General features: G+C 44.4%; 1 protein-coding gene across 5 annotated transcripts in view; it reads left to right on the top strand.

Annotated features, from left to right (window-relative positions):
• Window positions 1-4,356, top strand: part of DPP6 (dipeptidyl peptidase like 6) — a 442,842-nt gene extending 438,486 nt beyond the window's left edge. For all 5 annotated transcript variants that reach the window (XM_015852842.3, XM_015852845.3, XM_015852841.3 and 2 more), the window contains exons 24-26: window positions 546-618; window positions 718-791; window positions 2,055-4,356. In XM_015852842.3, the coding sequence (XP_015708328.1) occupies window positions 546-618; window positions 718-791; window positions 2,055-2,201 (294 nt within the window). In that variant the 3' untranslated portion in view covers window positions 2,202-4,356. The remainder of the gene's footprint in view (window positions 1-545; window positions 619-717; window positions 792-2,054) is intronic.
• Window positions 4,357-19,617: the final 15,261 nt, after the last annotated feature.

The following is a 19,617-nucleotide window of genomic DNA, read 5'->3' as shown; positions in this document are numbered from 1 at the left end:
GCTATGTCCATACAGAGTGTAGTATTTGCAGTCACTCCAACTAATCTGTCCCTTGTGCATCTGGGAGTTGGCTGGAGGCTAAAGCATTCGCAGCAGTGAATACTCGAGAACCTCCTTTCATCCATGTAACCTCATCAGTGCCAACTTTGAAACCACACCAAAGTTCACTGAACCAGCAGCTCACTGAACCCATTTTAGCACGCGCAGTTAGGTGTCTTTTTGTCAGTGCATTTTATTCACTTTAGAATGTTCGCTTTGACTTTTTCCACACGTTCTGCAGTTGAGTCTTTTGCTGAACATTAAAGTATTAAAATAGATGAGGGTCTCTGACCTCTTCCTGCAGCTGGGGCAGAGCGTGGAAGGTGAAGTGGGGGTGTGTTTTACCTCTAGAATGATTCAAGTGGCTGAGAGAATATGCTGTGCTGGCGTCTGCTTGTTATCCGTCTGAGGGAGCATCAAATGGAATTAAGTGCTTCTATTCCCCCCATATGAATTGCTAATTTCTCGAAAGAGTTTTAATCTTATTGCAACCTTTACCTTCACAGATCACCAGATTAGCACACAGAGTCTCATTACTGAAGGAACAGACATTTTTGATCATTCATGCTACTGCTGACGGTAAGTTAGACATTCACTTGAGTTTGTGATGTATTTGAGAAGGCTTTTATTTTTCTTAATTAAATTTGCCTCTTTAATGATTGTAATCTGTTTCTACAGAAAAAATCCATTTTCAGCATACTGCGGACCTTATCACACACCTAATTAGGGCAAAGGCTAATTACAGCTTGCAGGTACAGTATGTGCTTCCTTTTCTCATATTTGAACTGTTATTTCCCAGTCTGAACTCAAACTACTATTATGAAACATGCTTCGAAAAGCCACTTGCAAATACAGCCTGGCAATAGAAACAGAATCAGCTTATAATGTGTTTCCATGTATTCACGTGCTAACTGGATATCGCTGTTTTGTTTTGGACAGTTGTTGGGACAGTTATTGAATTACAGTAAATTAGATTCTGCAAGGAGTATCTCTAAGGAGTTGATGGCTGCTATCTTTCAGTGGGAACAGCAGGCTGAAATTAGGATGAATTGCAGATACAAAGGGCTCTAAATTAAATCAGCTGGAAAAGTTAGGGGGAGAAGTGTTTCTCAAATCTGACATCCCTGAGTGACACACACTGGTCTAGGAAGTCCCTCTTTCTGCTGAGTTACAACTCTGATTTGCTGAACTGCCCATATCTGTGCCAGTGATGCTGCAGCTTCCAAAAGAAGCCCAACCACAGACAATGGGGATGGTCCCCGTCCTCTGCCACCTGCTGAGCCGCAGCCAGGAGAGTGCCAGCAGTCAGAGCTACCATGGTGGAGACTGAAGCTTGCAATACAGATGGTTTTATTGCCATGCCTAAGCCCTGCTAACACTTCATCTACTGAATACCAGCTCCCTCTGGCTGCATTTCTGCAGAGTTTCACATGAGCTCCATCAGGTTCCAAAGGCAGTAGGATGGAGTACAGACACTGGAGCTGTGATAGGAGCCTGGAAGGGATTTGATGGGCGCTAAGAGGACTAAGGGATCAGTACACATTCCCAGTGAAGAAGTGCTGGTGCTTTGGAGCTTGAAGGCAGCCATGGGGTTGGTACTCCTTAAGGATTTGTTGAGTAATGAGTGGAGGGATCAAGGATTTACACTGTGAATCAAGGCACTCATAGCAGCAGTGGGACCCCTCAATCTTACCTGTAAGGATTCATGCCAAGAGGTGCATTGCCTTCCACTCAGAGCCCTGCTATAGACAAACAGTGATGACTCTTGCTTTCCTTCAGTGTGTGCAGAAGTTACTGATTTCTTACTGGTTGGTTTGATTCTGTTTTGCTTGTTCAGAACGAAATTAAATGAAATGCCCACCTACAAAAATGTTCCTTTTGGTTCAAGTGTGCTCTCAGTGCACTAAATTAACCTGGGCCTTGTGGCATCCATGGGAAGACACAGGGTGCCCAGGGGGCTGAGTGCTCATTTCCAACACTTTCAGCTTTTCACTGTGTATTTCCTTGCTTTACAGATTTACCCTGATGAAAGCCATTATTTCAGCAACCCAGCTTTAGAGCAGCATTTGTACAACTCCATTGTCAACTTCTTTGCATCGTGTTTCCAAGTTCAGGACAAACTCCCAATAGCTCCACTGAAAGAGGAGGAGGACGATGATTAACCCTGTGTGTCTGTGCTAAGCACAGGGCAGATCCCTCTAACAATATGCAACCGGGTCATTTTCCTGAAGAAAGAGATGTTAATGTTGTTAGCATGTATTTAAAGAAAACTGAAAGCAGCTCCTCTGCTTTACTTGACAGCAACTCCTTCCTAGATGGAAGAACATTAAGCGTGGTGAACTCAGCAGAAACTGCTGTCTGAAATTAACTCATCACAACCAACATCTTCCTTTTATTTTATCCTTTTTTTCCCCCTTTTTCTCTCTTTTTTTCTTTGCCACAAAGTGACTTATGGTGTGAAAGTGGCGAGGCTTGAAGGAACACCCTATGAAACCGCTTTGAGGACTGGAAGATGTGATGTCCCTTTACAGTCAAGCAATCAAGCAGCAGCCCTGAAATCCATCATTCATATTATGTTCCTGTAGTTAACATCACACTTTGTCAAAAAAAAAAGAAAAGAATCAAATACACAGAAAAGATTATAGCAGTTATTTTAAAGGACACTGATTCATGCATATTTGCCTGCTCTTTCTGATCAGGAGGTTTGCCATTGCTGCAGGACATACGAATGCAGTCGCTATAGTTACGCTGGTGTTTACCTTCCTGTAATTATTTCTTAATTTTGTATAGCTTTTACTCCTGTTTTCATTTGGTCTCATGTTTACCTTATTAGCTTCTCAGCTTGTTCCGGATGAGGAGGAACAATATGAGGAATTAACCAACCCTATTTAGACGTTAGAGTTCTAGAAGGGCAGTGAGGGTCAGGGTAACCAGCCATTAAAAAATCCTGTGTTCCTGGCACAGCCTTTACTCACAAGATTGAGCATTTTCTTTGGCAGGATTGAAAAATACACACATAGAAAGCCCAGATCAGCTTAACATTGTGACACGTTTCCAATATTAAACAAAATTTGTGATGGTCATAACTTTTCTTTTGTTTTTCTTTTCTTAATTTCTGGTTGGCAGCCTGTTGGGAGAAGGATTAGATTAGGTTTTGGCAGCAGGAATTCGTGGCAGACACTTTGTACATCATCTCATGGAGCCATTTAAACAGAACCATTTAAACAGAACAGGACATGGTTTAGGTGATAATAGGTGAACGGTTGGACTGGATGATCTTTTAGGTCTTTTCCAACCTTGGTGATTCTATGACTCTATGATTCTAACCACTATGCTCAGATTTATTGCACATGCTGTCTGTGGCTTAGTTTTATTCCAGGTCAATGATTAGCGTTAGGTTATCTCTTCTGCTTGCATGAGCTTCGCCAGTCATACCAGATTTAAAGCAAAATAAATAAATAAAAAAGAAAGGATTTTTAAAAAGCCATTTTTTGCTTTAAAATATCATTTCTACATTGCAACTTTTTAAACTTCTTGTGAAATTATTGCAACTCTCAGAAAGAAAATCAATGCTCATTCATTGCCGTTTTCCCACCCGATAAGAACTTTGGCTACCGTCTCTCCTTGTAAAATACTCTGACCAAATGTACAGCCAGTATTAATACTGTATATTTCATTTTGTTGTATATAAAGGAATGTAAGTCAGTTATTTGTCAGGTCCCCAAGCCAATATTAGTCTTGTGTTCAGCATGCATGCGATAACACTTCTTTGCTGATCAGGACTCTTTAGAAGTACTAGCTTGGAAATATAACAATTAATGTAATTTCTTTTCTTGTTTTGACAGCTTGAATGTCAATGCCAGTTTCTACTTTTTACATAGTACTATGGGTAAGCTCACATCCTGGCAGCAATGATGATGTTTCCATTGTGTTCTTTAGTGTGTCTTTTTTTATTACCATTATTTTAAGCTTTGAATGTTGGTTGTACTTTGACCATCATAAAAAGAAATATATATATATACGGATAAACCACAGAAGTTACTTAGTTTGGTTTGATTATCCTCTTTAATTTACAGTGCATCAACATTGTGTGAACAAGAACTGTGGTATAAACCTGCTGTATCCGGCAAAATGCCAAATAGACAATAAGAATGCTGCGTGTCCAGATTTTGCTACACTGAACAGGCTCAGAGGCCTCAAGTGAATTTGACTTGAGAAATGTAAAAATCTGCTCTGCCCACAATCTTTTGTAGAAAGAACTTTAGGATGTGGCATGGTAGTGTTTGTTCATTCATGGAATAAAACATTATTTTACCACCCTGGTTGCTACTTCTGTTATTTAAAGTACTTATAATCAACGTTGAAGGGTTGGAAGTGCTGTTCCTGGTTGAACTGAACTCAAACTCCAGATGTGGGTTGGCTAAGTGAAAACAAACCTGTTAGCTGATACCAACACATCAATAAACTACAGCAGACGTTTTAATCTGTGTTGCCAGCAAAGCCAGAAACAGGAAGCTTTAGTAGAGGCACAGGGCAAGCAGATTGCACTAGTTCATAATAACTGTGCTAATATTTGGCTTTATTACCTAAATGTAACTAATATTTTTTTAATTGACCAAACAAATCAAGCTCATACCTTCATCTGGCATTTCTGGATGCCATAATGTTCAACTGTAGCATCCCAAAGCAGGATAGAGCTAATGAGCAGTGCCCTTCTAATTCAGGAGGAAACCACAGAGGGAAAAATGAGCCATTGCTGGCAGCTAATTAACAGAGCTAGGCAGTCAGCCATGATTGTAATTGTCAGTGGGTTCAGGCATGGAGCAAACAAACCCATCCGAGTTCTGTTCATAAACTCATGCCAAGAGAAGGCTACATCTGAATTTTGGGAAGGAAGAGCATGAGTGAAGGAGAAAGGACCAGTGGAGGCTGCTGTTAGCAATGGGGAGAAATGGGCATCTAATGTGGGAATCCAAGGGAAAGATACTGGTGCTGGAACCCACAGGGGCTGTGCTGGTACCAGAAGAGGTGCTCTCATAAGGCTTTTGCTTTCTGGTCAGCACATCAGTGGAAGTCACTGGATGAGTGTCCAAGGGCACATAAGGGGCATCCCCTGGGATACTGGGGAAACAATATAAAAAGAAGCTTGATCAGCACTCCCAATTAGTCATATCTAGATTCAATTCTTTATTTTGATAGAAAATTCATGCTTGGCCTGCACTCTTTGCTTGTCTCTTAGTCCTTGTAGCACCAAGCACCACAGAGGGCTGGACCTGGTCAGCGAAGTTCCCCAGCTAACAGAAAACAGAGACTTCTTCCTTAGAAACAGTTAGATGGCTTCTGGGTGTGCTCCCAGGTGCTGCTCTAACCTGCTCAGGTGACCCCCCAGAGGTGACTTTTGACCACTCTAACACCCTTTCCCTTTTTTTGCTGCTGTGATTCTCATAGGTGCATTACTTGCAAGGCTATTGGGATAGGGGAAATTTTTCTCACTCACTGCAGTGGCAGATTTCAGGCAATTCATTGTACAGCAGCACAACAGAGACAGAACCTCAGCTTAAACTCCTCCAAAGTGATCTGCAGCCTCTGGTTCTATGAGTAAAGAGAGGGAAAAAAGCATTCTGAATGCAAAGGGAACAAGCACAAGGGTGAGAAGTGAGAGATGGCACCTCCCCTTACCCAAGAAGGCAGGGAAAGCAAGCAGAGGAAATATTAAAGAGAAATGATCTTTAGAGAAATTAAGCAAGCCCACTGTTTTCTACCAAATCCCTTTGTGCAGCTGTGACCACAGCATGCACACATGTAGTCTGTATTTATTGTACTTCCACAGAGACAGGAAAGCTGAGGAGTAGGATGCCATCTGCTGCTTCAAGCAGTTATTTCCTTGCTTCCCATCCCTTCCCAGCGTGCGGCCTGTGCTGATGGGGGGATATCTGGAATGCGTCTGGATCATCTGCAAAGCAAAAACATTCTCATGCGTGAAACAAAATGTGCCTGGATAATAGAAAGCCAAGCACAGAGTTTAATCTCACAAGTGACAAAGAAAAGCTTGTACACTGAATGAGGCATCCTGGAGAAGGTGGTTGGTATATACCCCTAGAACCCTTTGAAAGCAAGATTGGGTTTATTATTCTTTCCAGCTTAACTCTTGCTACTAATTCTGCATCCTCCATTATCAAGGAAATAAGGGACATCATCTCCACCTCTGAAATGTTCTCAGCTTGTCTTTATAAAATCGATGTAGTGAGGAGCAATTCAAAACACACTGCCAGCTCCTGGGGATTGGAACTTGTGAGTAAGCTCTACTAAGACCAGTAATAGACACTGGTCCTACCCAGCCACACAATGGAAGTGAACTGGGGGGAACCATGCGCCATCAACACTGGCACTCTGGCAGCACTAGGTATCAAGCTGGGCTCACTGCACTATCTAATCCATAATTTATTGGGCTTCATAAATATCAAAACATACCGCAGCTGTTAGTACTTCAGTGCAAATCCCACAAATATTGCTTCAATTATTCAGGAGCTCATCGCAGGAACCAGTCAGCTGCTTTCCAAGGTGCAGTTTCAGGAGGTATCCATTACTCGAGAGCTGCAGCAGCGCAGTTGCTACCTGCGTCCATGGGAGCACCAAAAGCAAGAGGAAAAATTGCTTCCCTCTCCAAAACAGCCCAAATCCCCTATGCACAGAGCTTGGTGCAGCACTAATTCCCACTCCTGGACCTCCTTGGGAGGGGTCTCTACTGCAGTGTCCACTCCAAGGAGCTGCAACCAATCCCATTCTTAATGTAATGGCCTTAAGTTGCACCAGAGGAGGTTCAGATTGGATATTAGGAAGAATTTCTTCTCAGAAAGTGTAGCAATATATTGACACAGGATGCCCAGGGAGGTGGTGGAGTCACTGTCCCTGGAAGCATTCAAGAAAGGGGTACATGTTGCACAGAGTGATGTACTCTAGAGTGGTCACAGGCATGGGTTGGATTAGATGATCTTATTGCTCTTTCCAAACGTAATGATTCTATGACCTACTAGACCATCTTCATTTACTCCATTGCTTCAGGCCTGGGAACCTGCTATCCTGTAGGTGTTTAACCACGGTCAGAGCTGTCCAAAGGCATCCCTGGCCCCCAAAGTCCCTCTCTTTCTCTAAATAGATGACAGCTTCCTGGCCCCATGAATTTTGCAAAGCAGAGCAAAACAAAAGGAAACAAAAAAGCTTTACATGTTCCATTTCTATTAGAGCTCTGCAGCAGGCGGAAGGGCAGCCCAGCAGGGAAGGACACCTGCTGCCAGACAGGGCTCCTGCAAGAGAGCAGCATGAAATTTTCATGCAAATTTCCCACCAGGGCCTCTTGAATAAAGCTCCAGATTTCCCTGCCCTTAATGAATAAAACACTTGGCCTCGTTAGCGGAATCTCCAGTATGAGGGCAGCGAGCGTCACCTCAGCGAGCTGCTGAGTTGACCAAAGAAATGACATTACCAAGGATGAACATTGCTCTTAAGCGTGTGCTGAGGGAAGACATGCAAAATGCCTTAGCTCAAAATATCACACACAGCAACACGATGTGGGAATATCTGAGATATAAGTGGTGCTCAGGCACGAACTGAAGAAGGATTCTTTTCTCCTTTATTAAGCTAACAAACTATTAGTGAACCAGTGAAGCTTGTCAACCTGTTGTAGATTTTTGCTCAGTGTTTCCCAAGCCTTTTGGGAACAGGGCTCTGGAAATGATCTCTTGATACAGCTGTCTTAAATCCAGTACCACAGGTCTACCTGGATGTGCTGTATGTTGGTCTCCAGTTCTCATTTCCAGTGACTGACTCACCTACCCACAAAACAGGACAAGAGGATATTCATGGTGGGAATAGTCACTGCTCACATCTGCACAGTCAAACCATCGATACTGAGATGCTTAAACTCTTTCTCCAAGGATGGCATTTTACAAACCTTTTGAGCATGTTACTGTAGAGGACAATTTATGTGGTTGTGGGCGCCCCTCCATAGACCAAAGAGCATTCTGGATCAGCCCCACATATTCCCAAAGGCTACAGCAGTGGTATTGTGCCCCAGTGAGCTGCAGGAGAGACCACTTAATAAGCACCCAATGCATGGAAATACCCTGAGCAAGGCTTCCTGATGCAGTGCTGCACACTGCAGTGTTCAATATGCGAGGACCTCTGTGTGGAACAGAAGCAAGGGTACATCACTGGAAAGAAAACTGGTCACACCTCTGCTCTTTCCTTTACCTTGGTATAATAAACCCGCCTGCCACATCTCCTCAGTACTGACAACCTGCCCAAACATCAGCAGTACTTTTGGTGGCACCTGCCCCATGCACTCCCTGCCACATCACTCAGATCTCACAGTTCTGAGCTGGGGATTCTCAGCACTGCCTTCACTGCAAACATTCAGTAAATTCAGTGTGTACGCGTTGGGTCTAGCTGTGATCGAGGAAACATAAACATGGAAGGCTTGCTGCTAGAAATACAGTGTCCTTCCTAAAATACAGACAAGCAATTCCCAGGCTTTCAGTCAGTAGATGAACATATGGAGGTTGCCAGCTTTTATATCGCATCACTTTCTCACTCTGCAGAGTTATATAAACAGCAGCTTTTCTCCATATACCCCTGGCAGCTTCACTGCAACAATATAGGGAGAGAGGTAGAAGAGGCGAGCACTTGCCTGTCCTCAGCCCAGCACCTCCCTGCACACAGCCAGCTGGAGCACATGAGCACTCAGCTCCTTAAAGCATTGCAAAACCATCCATTACTGTTGCATTATGTTTGTTTAACAGGTCGGTTGTTCTGGGTTATGTGGGTACGTGTCCCTGCTGCTGGGATGAGCTGCATTCAGCAACTCCAGTCTCAAAGGGCTGCGGTTGTTTGCTTTGTTAGCACACTGTTTCCTAATGCAAATGTTGTCTTCAGGAGTAGGAGAAATAGAAGAGGAAAAAAAAAATAAACATGTATTTGGGCACAGTTCTTGCATTCAAATAAACACTAGGCTAAGATCCACAGTAACTTGGTCCTGTTGGGTCATGGCCCAGAATTTCACGGTCCAGAAGTTTATGGTTCAGAAGAGGAAATGAGTCAAGTTGTATAAGAACAAAGTCCCTCAGATGGCTGATGAAGCCCCCAGGAGCAGTTAAATTGGGAACTGGGATATTTAGCTGTGTACAGAGGCTGTTGAGAAGAGTGGTGAATATTGGCTTTGCCTTTTATGTGTTGTTTCACCCCTGGAATTGTTCCCTGTGGGATCTTTCTGCTCCTGAAACTCTGAGCAGCTCATGCCTCCATTCTTACAGACAGGAGATCCCAAAATGTTGCATGGGGAGGGGAGGAAAGGAGAGGAAAGGAGAGGAGAGGAGAGGAGAGGAGAGGAGAGGAGAGGAGAGGAGAGGAGAGGAGAGGAGAGGAGAGGAGAGGAGAGGAGAGGAGAGGAGAGGAGAGGAGAGGAGAGGAGAGGAGAGGAGAGGAGAGGAGAGGAGAGGAGAGGAGAGGAGAGGAGAGGAGAGGAGAGGAGAGGAGAGGAGAGGAGAGGAGAGGAGAGGAGAGGAGAGGAGAGGAGAGGAGGAGAAAGGATGTGGAGCTGTGGTCACCCAGAAACCAACAGCCCCCCTGAGAATTAGAACAGAATTTCTTAGCTGGCTCAACAAAGTCATAAATTAAAAGTCCACAGAGAAAGACAATTAGACATTATTTCAGCTGTGAGGCCACTGACTCTTTGCAGCCTCAGTGTTTGAAGACAGCACCATGGATGAGATGCCTGTGGGCAACTCTCTGGGGAGCCCATATCAGGCTTCAGCAGCCTGCTCCTTCCTGGAGGATGAGATCAGCTTTGTCACATTCATGGCTAAACCAAAATGCCTTCTGAACAAAACTGGATAAAACTGATCACAGGGTCATTCATGCTCTTTGCTTTTTCCACACTGTTAATTTTTCTCATTTGCATGAGAGCTTCAAGGTGAACCTGTGCTTGGAACAAATCTCAGCCTGTGACATTGAGACAGGAGCTGACAGCCACAGCTGGGTCTTCTCTTTGCAACACCGCAGGCATTTTATGTTTGCATCTCTATTTGCAAGTGACGTGGGACATGTTCCATGTGTGCCCCGAGACCTCTCTTTGATGAAAACCAGCACGGTGAGTGGAGATCAGAAGGATCGTCAATTCAAAAACTTATTCCTGATCTGGGCTAGTGAGGATATGGAAGAGAAACCAAGCAGTTGTCTCTATCCTTCTGAATCATTCCCAGCCTTGCATGGCCATACTGGCTACCCGTGTCTTGCAATCCTTTATGGCACAAGAATGTATCTCCAATGGCTTTGGTGCTGTGGCTTTGAGTTTCATGCCAGCAATGCCCCTATGCAAAACTCAGTGCTGGCAGTCCCCAGTTCCGACCATCACACATAGGTGGATGTGGATACAGATGGATGTGGAAGGACTTCAGATTGATGAAGACTTCAGAGAAGGAAGCAAGAAGAAAAAAGTCCTTTATGAAGGACCCAACATTTTGATTGCTCCAGCCAGCAGAATGTGGTTTGTTTGTTTCTGGTTTCTCAGCAAGGCTAAGCAACTCATGGAGCTTAAGACAGTAAACACCACACAGGCAGTCAGTCTGCTTTGAGCCACTCTGCTTCACACAAAGGTCAGATCTAATATAAGTATGGAGAAGGGACTGTCAACATCCAAGCTGGAACTTTGAGGATGCTCACAGGTTGCCCCATCTCTCTGGTCTGGGACTGGATTTGTTTGAATGTTACCTGGAAAACCTCATCAGCACCACATTTCAAACTGGCCCTTCATGGCATAGCAGGCAGCTGGAGGAATGCCATGCAAATATCCTCCAGATCTCACAGTTGCAATAGGATTCCAATAGGATTACAACTAGGTCTGCAATCTCAGCCCAAACTCCCCCACCCCACAAAGATCACAGCAGTGCTCAGTCTCTAGCTGCCGTACCAATGTCTTCTTATTCTTCTGGCTACATCTTTTACAGTTCCATTACTGAATGAAGGGCGTTTGCAATATAAATGAAAGAAGAAAGCCAAAGCCCATGTATTATCCTGCCTTGCGCACTTATGGAATGAAAGCATTATTACAGTAGAGAGAAAGTAAGCTGTGATGCTGAGTCTTTGTCTCACTGAGGATTTGCAGAGTAGTAACTAAGAGAAGCACTTTCTATGTTAGAGGGCTTCTGCTGCTGCAGAGGAAGTGAAAACCTTTCTACTTATTTTAATCAGACTTTGATGGATCGAACTAATTGGTTACAAGAGCACTTCAGCAACTTCCTGGTGCAGATTTCCTGTTAAGTGCAGGGTAACCCCATTTTGTTCATTGCAGTCAGTGCTGAGAGAGGTAGAGAGGCGCATGGACCTGGCCGTGGGGTTGGACCTTAGTGGTCTTTCCAACCTCTAATAGGTCTTTGATTCTGTGATTCTAAATACTGCAGTGATATCTTTGTGCATAAATAAAGATAAGACTGGGCTGACAAAAAGGTGGATGAGTCCTGAGTCTGGACACATTCAACTGCAAAGCTCTTAACATGCATTAAGGAGGCAAATGGACTGGTGATGCTGAGTGTGCCACTGCATGTACACATGCTGGCCAATACATGTGATTTTAAAGGCTGAATTCCTGATTTGTTTATACCTAAGGTTGGCTCTCTTTGAGTTACTACTTAAATTACAGTCTTGCTCTGAAAGAGAATATATCTCCCTCTCAACACCGGCAACAAAAAATGTTGCTATTCACAACTCATTGGAGGTGCTAGGAGAAAGCAAGCTCTGCCCGTAAATAAGATGCCTCAATAATTAATTGCCAGCACAGAGAGTACAATAGAAAATCTCCAGAAATAAGTTATGGCAGACACAATTTCATACTAACAGCGTATGAATAGCTTTAAAAAGCCAACAAAAGCAGACCCTTGAGTTTTGGAGAGAGCTAAAACACCACCAATCAACCTGTCTCTGCTTTCTCAATGGGAGATCTCAGCCTATTTGACATCAGATGAGGCAGCATGTAGCCTAGAAAGGAACCTCCAGCAGCATTCAGTGGCTGGCAAAGGGGTAAAAAGGATGAAGGGATGTGAGCAGGGGCTTGGAGAAAGGGAGTAGAGTAGATGGAGGTAGCAGTGGGTGATGGGTGGGTGGATGGACAGATGGATATGTGGATGGATGGATGGATGGATGGATGGATGGATGGATGGATGGATGGATGGATGGACGGACTGGTGAATAACTGGATGGGTGGTTGAACTGGATATGGTCCATGGGTGCTGCATGTGAAGATGAGGTTCGAAAGTCAAACCTGCTTTCTTCTGATTCATGGGTGGCTATCAGGGACATCTCAAGGTAGAGCTTTCTTTAATCAGCAGTTATATTGGGAATGTTTGAGCTGTGTCAGGATGCAGCTCTCTGTGGCCGCATACTGATAGCTCCAGGACAGCAGACGATACATCTCTATCAGAGTGCTCTTTTGGCCCTTAAAGCATGATGGGATCCAGACAAGAACAACTTCAGCTTTATTGCAAACCACCCAGGTTTGCATCCTGTCATTGCAGTTCTGCTTTCCTATATCTCCATGCTAAGGCTAAGAGCATCCATGTGGAGTGGAATTGCTTTTATGCTTTCCTCTTCCTAGGGTGTTTAATGCTCTCTGCCATGCGGCATAACCAAGGGCACAGCAACACACCACCACCTCCAGCCTGACACCATTCAGACAGGCAGAAGGACCTTCATGAGGCCTACAGAGAGCAACCATCCAATGGCAATCGCTGCTTTTTAGGAAAGGATTAGGGCTTGATGATTGAAAAGCTCCCACAATGGAGCTGGTGGATGCTGGCAGTCTGAACTCCTTGATTAGCTTCAGTTTATCTTTATGGAGCCTTTGGATGATGTTGTCACAGCATTGAACTCTCGCTAGGTGCTGAATCACAAAGTGTAGATAGGAAGAGACCATTGCATCAGGCTCAGAGTCAGCTTCTGTCAGCTGAGCCTTGCAGAATAAACACCCCCAACCAAATCTACTGTGTTTTCCTGATGAGTGAAACAATCCAAAAGCCATAAAAAGACTTTGGGACAAGAGCTGCAACACCAAGCTGAAAGGTTTTGCCCTCAGCAGCTTTGCGGAGCTAGTAGTCTCCTCCTCCTATAGATTGATGTGCCTTCAGTCCCATCCCTTCAAGGTCACGTAAAGTTTTTTAAGATGCACTTGCCAAGTGTTGGGCAGACTTGAAAAAGAGCACTTCTCCAGGGCCCAGCACTCAGTAACCTTCAGCCTGTCTTCGTGTCTGAACCCCTGCCTCGATCCTATTACCATTGCTCACCGGGGAAAGCAGGCAGGTTTGAAGGAAGCCAAGTCTTCCAGCTTGTCAGCTCTGAAATATGCAGCCTGAGGCTGCCCAGCCTCTCACTATTTCTCTTTCAGCATGTGGGCTGAGGCTGCCAGCAGCTCTCCCCCTCTTTGCTGTTCAGATGGATTTCTCCTTTAACCACTGCTGTTACAGTAGGAGAGCTGCATGCAGCCCAGGATACCGGCAGCCTTTAGCCTTACAAAACACAGCCCCGAGGGTGGAGGGACTTCAGGAGGGCACAGGGAGCATGTCTCAGTGAAGGGGAGGGGAAGGAAGAGTGGGGAGAGAGGGGAAAAGAGGGAGAAGGGGGGAGGAAGATGGAGAGGATGGGGGGAGAGACATTAGGGGGTTACAAGTTGAAAGCAAGTGCTTGCATAGAGTTGTGTTCCGAGATGTCCAATGTAGCACAGCTGAGGAGTTACACATGGGAGGTCTCTTTTTGTCATTTCTTTTTCTCAGCGAACAGAGATGTGACATTAGCTTTTACCTTAAAGTGCCATCACTCAGGTTTTAAAGAGGAAGGCACTGGTGAGGCAGTACCTCAGATACAGTGCTCAGATATTTGGAGCCCACAGTGGAAGACGGATACACACTTGCTTGAGAACACGAGGCAACAGCCTCAGGTTGCACCAGGGGATGTTTAGTTTGGCTGTCGGGAAGAATTTCTCCATGGAGAGGGCGGTCATGCATTGGAATGGGCTGCCGATGAAGTGTTCATCGTGTTGGGTCTTAGAGCGGCGGCAGATGGCAGCAAAGGCCGCGAGGAGCGGAGCCGAGTGCTGATAGGGATAAGACCCTCTGCAAACGGCATCTTTCAGTTTATCCCGCAGGGTGCATCAACACAACGTGCTTTTGCATTTCTTTATGGTTGTACCCCATTCCTTGCAGATATCAGCACTTTGACAGTTGCAGAAGAGCTGTTTCAAGATTAGGCAATAGCCCTTGCTGGCTGCAGCATCGCACAGCCCAAGTTGCTATATCTCCATTTAGATATACCAGATACCAAAGTTTGCTGCTGCGAAACTGGGCTTGGGAAGAGCTCGGTGTGGGTCAGTGAGGTGGGTTGCAGCCCTCCTGTTGTTTGTATAGAGGACCTGGAGCTCAGCACCCTCTTGCATGCCCATGGTTAGTAGCCCTAGAGACATCACTCAGAACAGCTTGTCACTGTAAGCCACTTCAGTGCGATGATTAATGACTACCTAATTATTACAAGGACTATATCATCTCTAGACAACACCCCTATTTCTAAAGACCACATGAGCCAATTCCTGTCTTTTTGCAAGCAAGATCAGAGGGAGAAAATTATAAATTAACTGTGTTCAAAGTGTTTGAGGACGGGTTGGATGTGATCCTGAGCAACCTGATCTAATGAGCAGCAACTCAGCCCATGGTGTGGGGGTTGGGTCTGGATGGGATTTAAAGTCCCTTCCAACCCAAACCTTTCTATGATTCTATGAATTTCAGTGCGTTCTTCCTCACACTTTATTAAACTGATACTATAAGATGGAAGCAGTGCCTTAACATTCTCAACAACTTCCATGGCATATTTGATGCTGCCATATTCTAGAATAGGTTTGTTACTCATTCAGTTCACTCTGGTAGAGGAGGATCGAGATAAGAACAAAACCTTGGGATACCATGGGCAATTTCCCCTTGCTCCCTTCTTGTATCATGTTCTGACTTGCTGCCTCAGAACCTGATCATGCATTGTGGTCTTCAGTGCTGATTTCTGAACATTCTCACTGCTCCCCTAAGAGGAACCTCAAGCTTTGGAGCTGAGCACACTGCAGCTCCTCATCTCCATCTCCCCCTCTGACACAGGAATTTGAATCAATCACACTGGAAGAGGAAAGTCAAATTACTGCAGTTCATATTAATAGGCTGCTTATTAAACAGAGGAAAGCCTTTTCACAGAAACCTATGCAGACACACACATCTGCAATTATCTTTTTAAATTCTAAATCAAAGCAAATTAGCAGGGTAGTGCTGAGCAGTAAACATGATTTGATTAGGCATTTCATACCCAGGATACAACAGTTGGTTTTTTTTTTCTGAAGAACTCAATTACAGCAGTGAATCGTGCTTTCTCCATGCTATGAAGAGCTCACAGTGACAGCTCCATGCTCAGGGTCAAAAACCCAAAGCTCTCCTTTCTCTTGGCACGAGATACCTAGAAAGCATAGCAGCATTCATATTCTTAACTGCAGTGCCAGTCCCTCACCTTGTAGGAATTACACAGAGTTCATAGTCATAGAAACACAGAATGACTTGTGCTGGAAGGGACCTTATGGCTTCAAATGGAGTTGTAGGAGCTGTATCACAGAATCCAGGCTAGTTGGGGTTGGCTGAACCTCTGGGTTCCTCTGTTTCACCAGGGCCACCCATTTCAAGGCATCAGGACCACGGCCAGTTCCACCATACAACTGGGGAACACAAGACGGGAGACAAGGTTGTGTCTTTCAAAGACTTGGCATATGATTGTCTGAGTAGCTTGTTAAATACACAGTGATATATCAATATTTAATGCCTGTTAGCATTAAATATAAATAACTGCATTCCTAGAGCAGGAACACTTGTGTCCAACAAGCATCTGGCATATCTAATGTTGTGACGGTATATGTGGAAGCAATAAATCTCTGTTAATGAGCGTGTTTGTAACCAGCTTGCATCTCACCATTGATCCCAATGCAAAGCAGGAAGCGAGCACCAGGAACGCAGCATTCTGCCAGGCTGCAAGGCCCAAAGACATCAGCAAACAAAACAATGTAGCATGAGCAGCTGCTCCAAAGCAAGGCTCTGCTGCTTGGTCTGGTCCCACCAAGAGCTTTGTTTCGTATCGTCTTAAAGGAAAGTCCTTTTGTATCCATTGATGACATGGTCTTGAGCAGTCACAGGCATGGGTTGATTGTCGGACTAGATGTTCTTATTGGCCTTTCCAACCTGTGATTCCACGTTGCCTTTATAGTTGGGGACACTTCTGTAGGAACATCTCTCTTCTTCCATGTCCACGGAACTAACAATGCTCACCCTCATGTGATGAGTCCCAGGATCCTGAATTAGCACCATGGTGTGTGAAGCCTCCTCTGTGAGGCTCTCTGCCCCATTCTGTCATCACCCCCTGCTTTCACAAGGGTCTGGCAGTGACTGGTGCAGGAGGAGATGCATATCAAATTGCTGCAAGCAATAAATAACACCAAAGCCCCTGGAACATGAGCTACCTGGTAATTTATTGCCATATTCAACACAGAGAGGTAAAGCCTTTGTTTTACCAAGCACAGCAGCTCCTGAAATCTATGGCTTTACTGCTTTTGAATTTGACAAAAAGATCAGCCTAGGATATTCGGGGTTTGGGTAAGCTGCAAGTATCCTGCAACACTTCTGCAGTAATCCAGCAGTGCTGCTGTAGAGCTGGGAACTCGAATTCCCTTTCCATTTCACCCCCACACCCCATGACTAAACACAGTGGTATAAAATGTTTTGCTCCAACTTTGTTTCCCCAATTAGTTTCATTCCAATTAGTACACTATTTGGTATGTTAATAATTCATTTTGCCTTCCTACTCATAAAGCCCTGATCTAGTTTCAACAACATTGACAGTTTCTTGCAAAATGCTTCAATTTAAATGGAATAATTTAATAATCTGTCAGCTCCCAGAAGCTCCTAGCCTTTCCAAATCCCCACATCATCTTTGGAGAGAGGGCATATTTTCATTCACTGCCTGGAAGAATGAGCATGAAACCTCTTGCTTGGGGTTATCCTGGCATCTTGTGATTAGCACTGGAACAAGAACAGCAGCCCTGTGCCTCCACCAGGCATTCAAATGCTCCATTATTGAGCTTTTCCATCACTGGTCATCTTCATCATTGGGTTACTCCATTGTTGAGACTGCTGTACTGCTGGGCTTTTCCATCATTGGGCTGACAATGGACTCGGTCCTCATCGTCATCACAAAACATGCTGGGACGTTTGCTGCATTAACTCATCCTCATCTGCCAACCAACAGAGCTTGGTGTTTCATTTAGCCCTAATATACTTGAGCTCTTATAAAGTCTTGTTGTGTTGTGCTGTTTTCTTCTATTTAATTTCTGCCTCCAAGACTGACAGATATACTACTTTTTAATAAGCAAACTTTATTTTATTGTCTACTACAGGGAAGGAGAAATAGAGCTTGCAATAGAAACCTCTCATCATGGCTGATCAGGAGATGAAGTCATACCAGCTGCTGCTGATTGAGGTGCTCTGTGCTGCAGACACACTGGGACTCACTGTGAGATGCCCCAACAGGCTGCACAGAAACTCCGTGTGACTTGCTTGGGAGCAAAGTGCTTTATTTCCTATCTCAAGCCATGATACGACCCTGCACTCACCTGAGGCATGGAAAAACTGAAAACCACAGGCAGAAATGACAGCTGTTGTTCACGATGCAAACACCACCTGCAAGAGTTACTGATCAGAGGCAGCAGGCACAATATTTATTCATGGAATGGCTTAGGTTGGAAGAGACCTTAAAGATCATCCAGTTCCAACTCCCTGCTATGGGCACAGTTGCCTCACTACTCTTTATGTAAACTACTTCATCCTAATATCAAACCTAAATCTCTTCTCTTTTAGTTTAAAACCATTCTCCCTTGTCCTATCAGACCAAGTAAGAAGTCATTCTCCCTCAAGCCTGTAAGCTCTAAGCACTATACTAGTTATAATGAAGTCTCCCTGGAGCCTTCTCTCCTCCAGGCTGAAGAAGCCCAACTCCCTCAACCTCTGTTCATAGAAGAGGTGCTCCAGCCATCCTCATGGCCTCCTCCAGATTCACTCCACCAGCTCCTTAAGTCTGAGGAAATATCCTTTGCAGACACATGGAAAGCTACTGTCTGAGTACATTCTCTGTAAGTTAGAATTCCCTTGGCAGAGCTGAGTGTTTCCCAAGGGCTCAAACAATCTCTCTCTCCCAGGCTTTCTCCAGGGAAAGCTTCTACATCCCACTGAGAAGTTCCTCAAGCATGCCTTTCCCTAGAGATAGGTCCACTGCATTTCCAAAAGATACTGAAACAGTCTCATAAGGAATAGGGAATGGGACTTTCCCCTAATCTGTTTGCTTAGAGATGGCATAACCTGCTCCTCATCAAACCACAGGGACAGAGATCACATTCCGAAGATGTGACTTCCAAGAGACTGCATAGACAGCAAGCTAAGGATGCTGGCATCAGGTGCATGACGACCATCAGAACACAATGGATTGGGTAGATGCTTTTTGTGTCTGAACTGTTAATCCATGATCTGTAAATGTCATCACAGTAACACTAAGGCTCAGACAACTGGAAAGTATTTTTTCTTCAATGAAATCAGATTCTGAAGACTAAGAAAAAAAGAAGTGCCTATATCCTACATTGCTCCTGCAGGATGAATTGTAGCCAGTACAATCAATTTGGAAATAGTCTCACTTGGTCTCACAGCCCTGCAGATAGAGACAGCATGTACAACATCATTATTCACACATCTGCATTCAATTTCACAAAGATGTGCTCCTCTTAAGCACTAAAGTCACGTGTAGAAGTTTGTTCTCTGTGCAGTCAACCTGTAAGTTATCACTATCCTTGTTTCTTTTACAGCCATTCCTCAGCTCTGTTGCTCTGATGTTTACTTAACTCCTCCTGCAGGCAGCACAGGACAGGAAGAAGAAAGCCAAAGGGAATGGGCTTTGACTAGCTGTCAAGACATGAACTTTGAATTTAGCTAACCCGTGTTTTAGTTCCTGCCTCACCACACCCACGGCACACTTCTCTCTGAATTCACATCCACAAAAAGGGTAACTCTTACCAAACATACATTAGTTTCACCTCCTAGCACCCTATAAAGCAACATGATTTCTGAACATAAAATAAGTAAACATCAACAGACCCGTCCTCTTATCTGCTCTTCTGCCTTGAGGTAGGATAACTAAATAAACTGCTCTTAGAAGATATTTGATGCATTTTTAATAGTGTGGCTGCATAAAGATTAAAGTTCCACAACCTTGCTAAACACATCCATCTTGATGCTCGTCTGCTCCACTCAGATGTTTTACACATCTTGAGCTGCGCAACTAATATTTTATTCAAGAGCAGCTCATCCTGGGTTGAAACTATCAAGAGCTGTGATAGGTGGCATGAAATGCTTCTGTAAAAATATCAGTGGTAAAAGGGAAAGGAAAAAGAAAGTGTGCAGCTCAACATGGCAAAGGACTTAG

This window comes from Coturnix japonica, chromosome 2 (assembly GCF_054131305.1).
Source record: "Coturnix japonica strain WE chromosome 2, WE-NBRP24, whole genome shotgun sequence".
Classification (NCBI taxonomy): Eukaryota; Metazoa; Chordata; class Aves; order Galliformes; family Phasianidae; genus Coturnix; species Coturnix japonica.
This window is presented reverse-complemented; position numbering and strand designations above follow the sequence as displayed.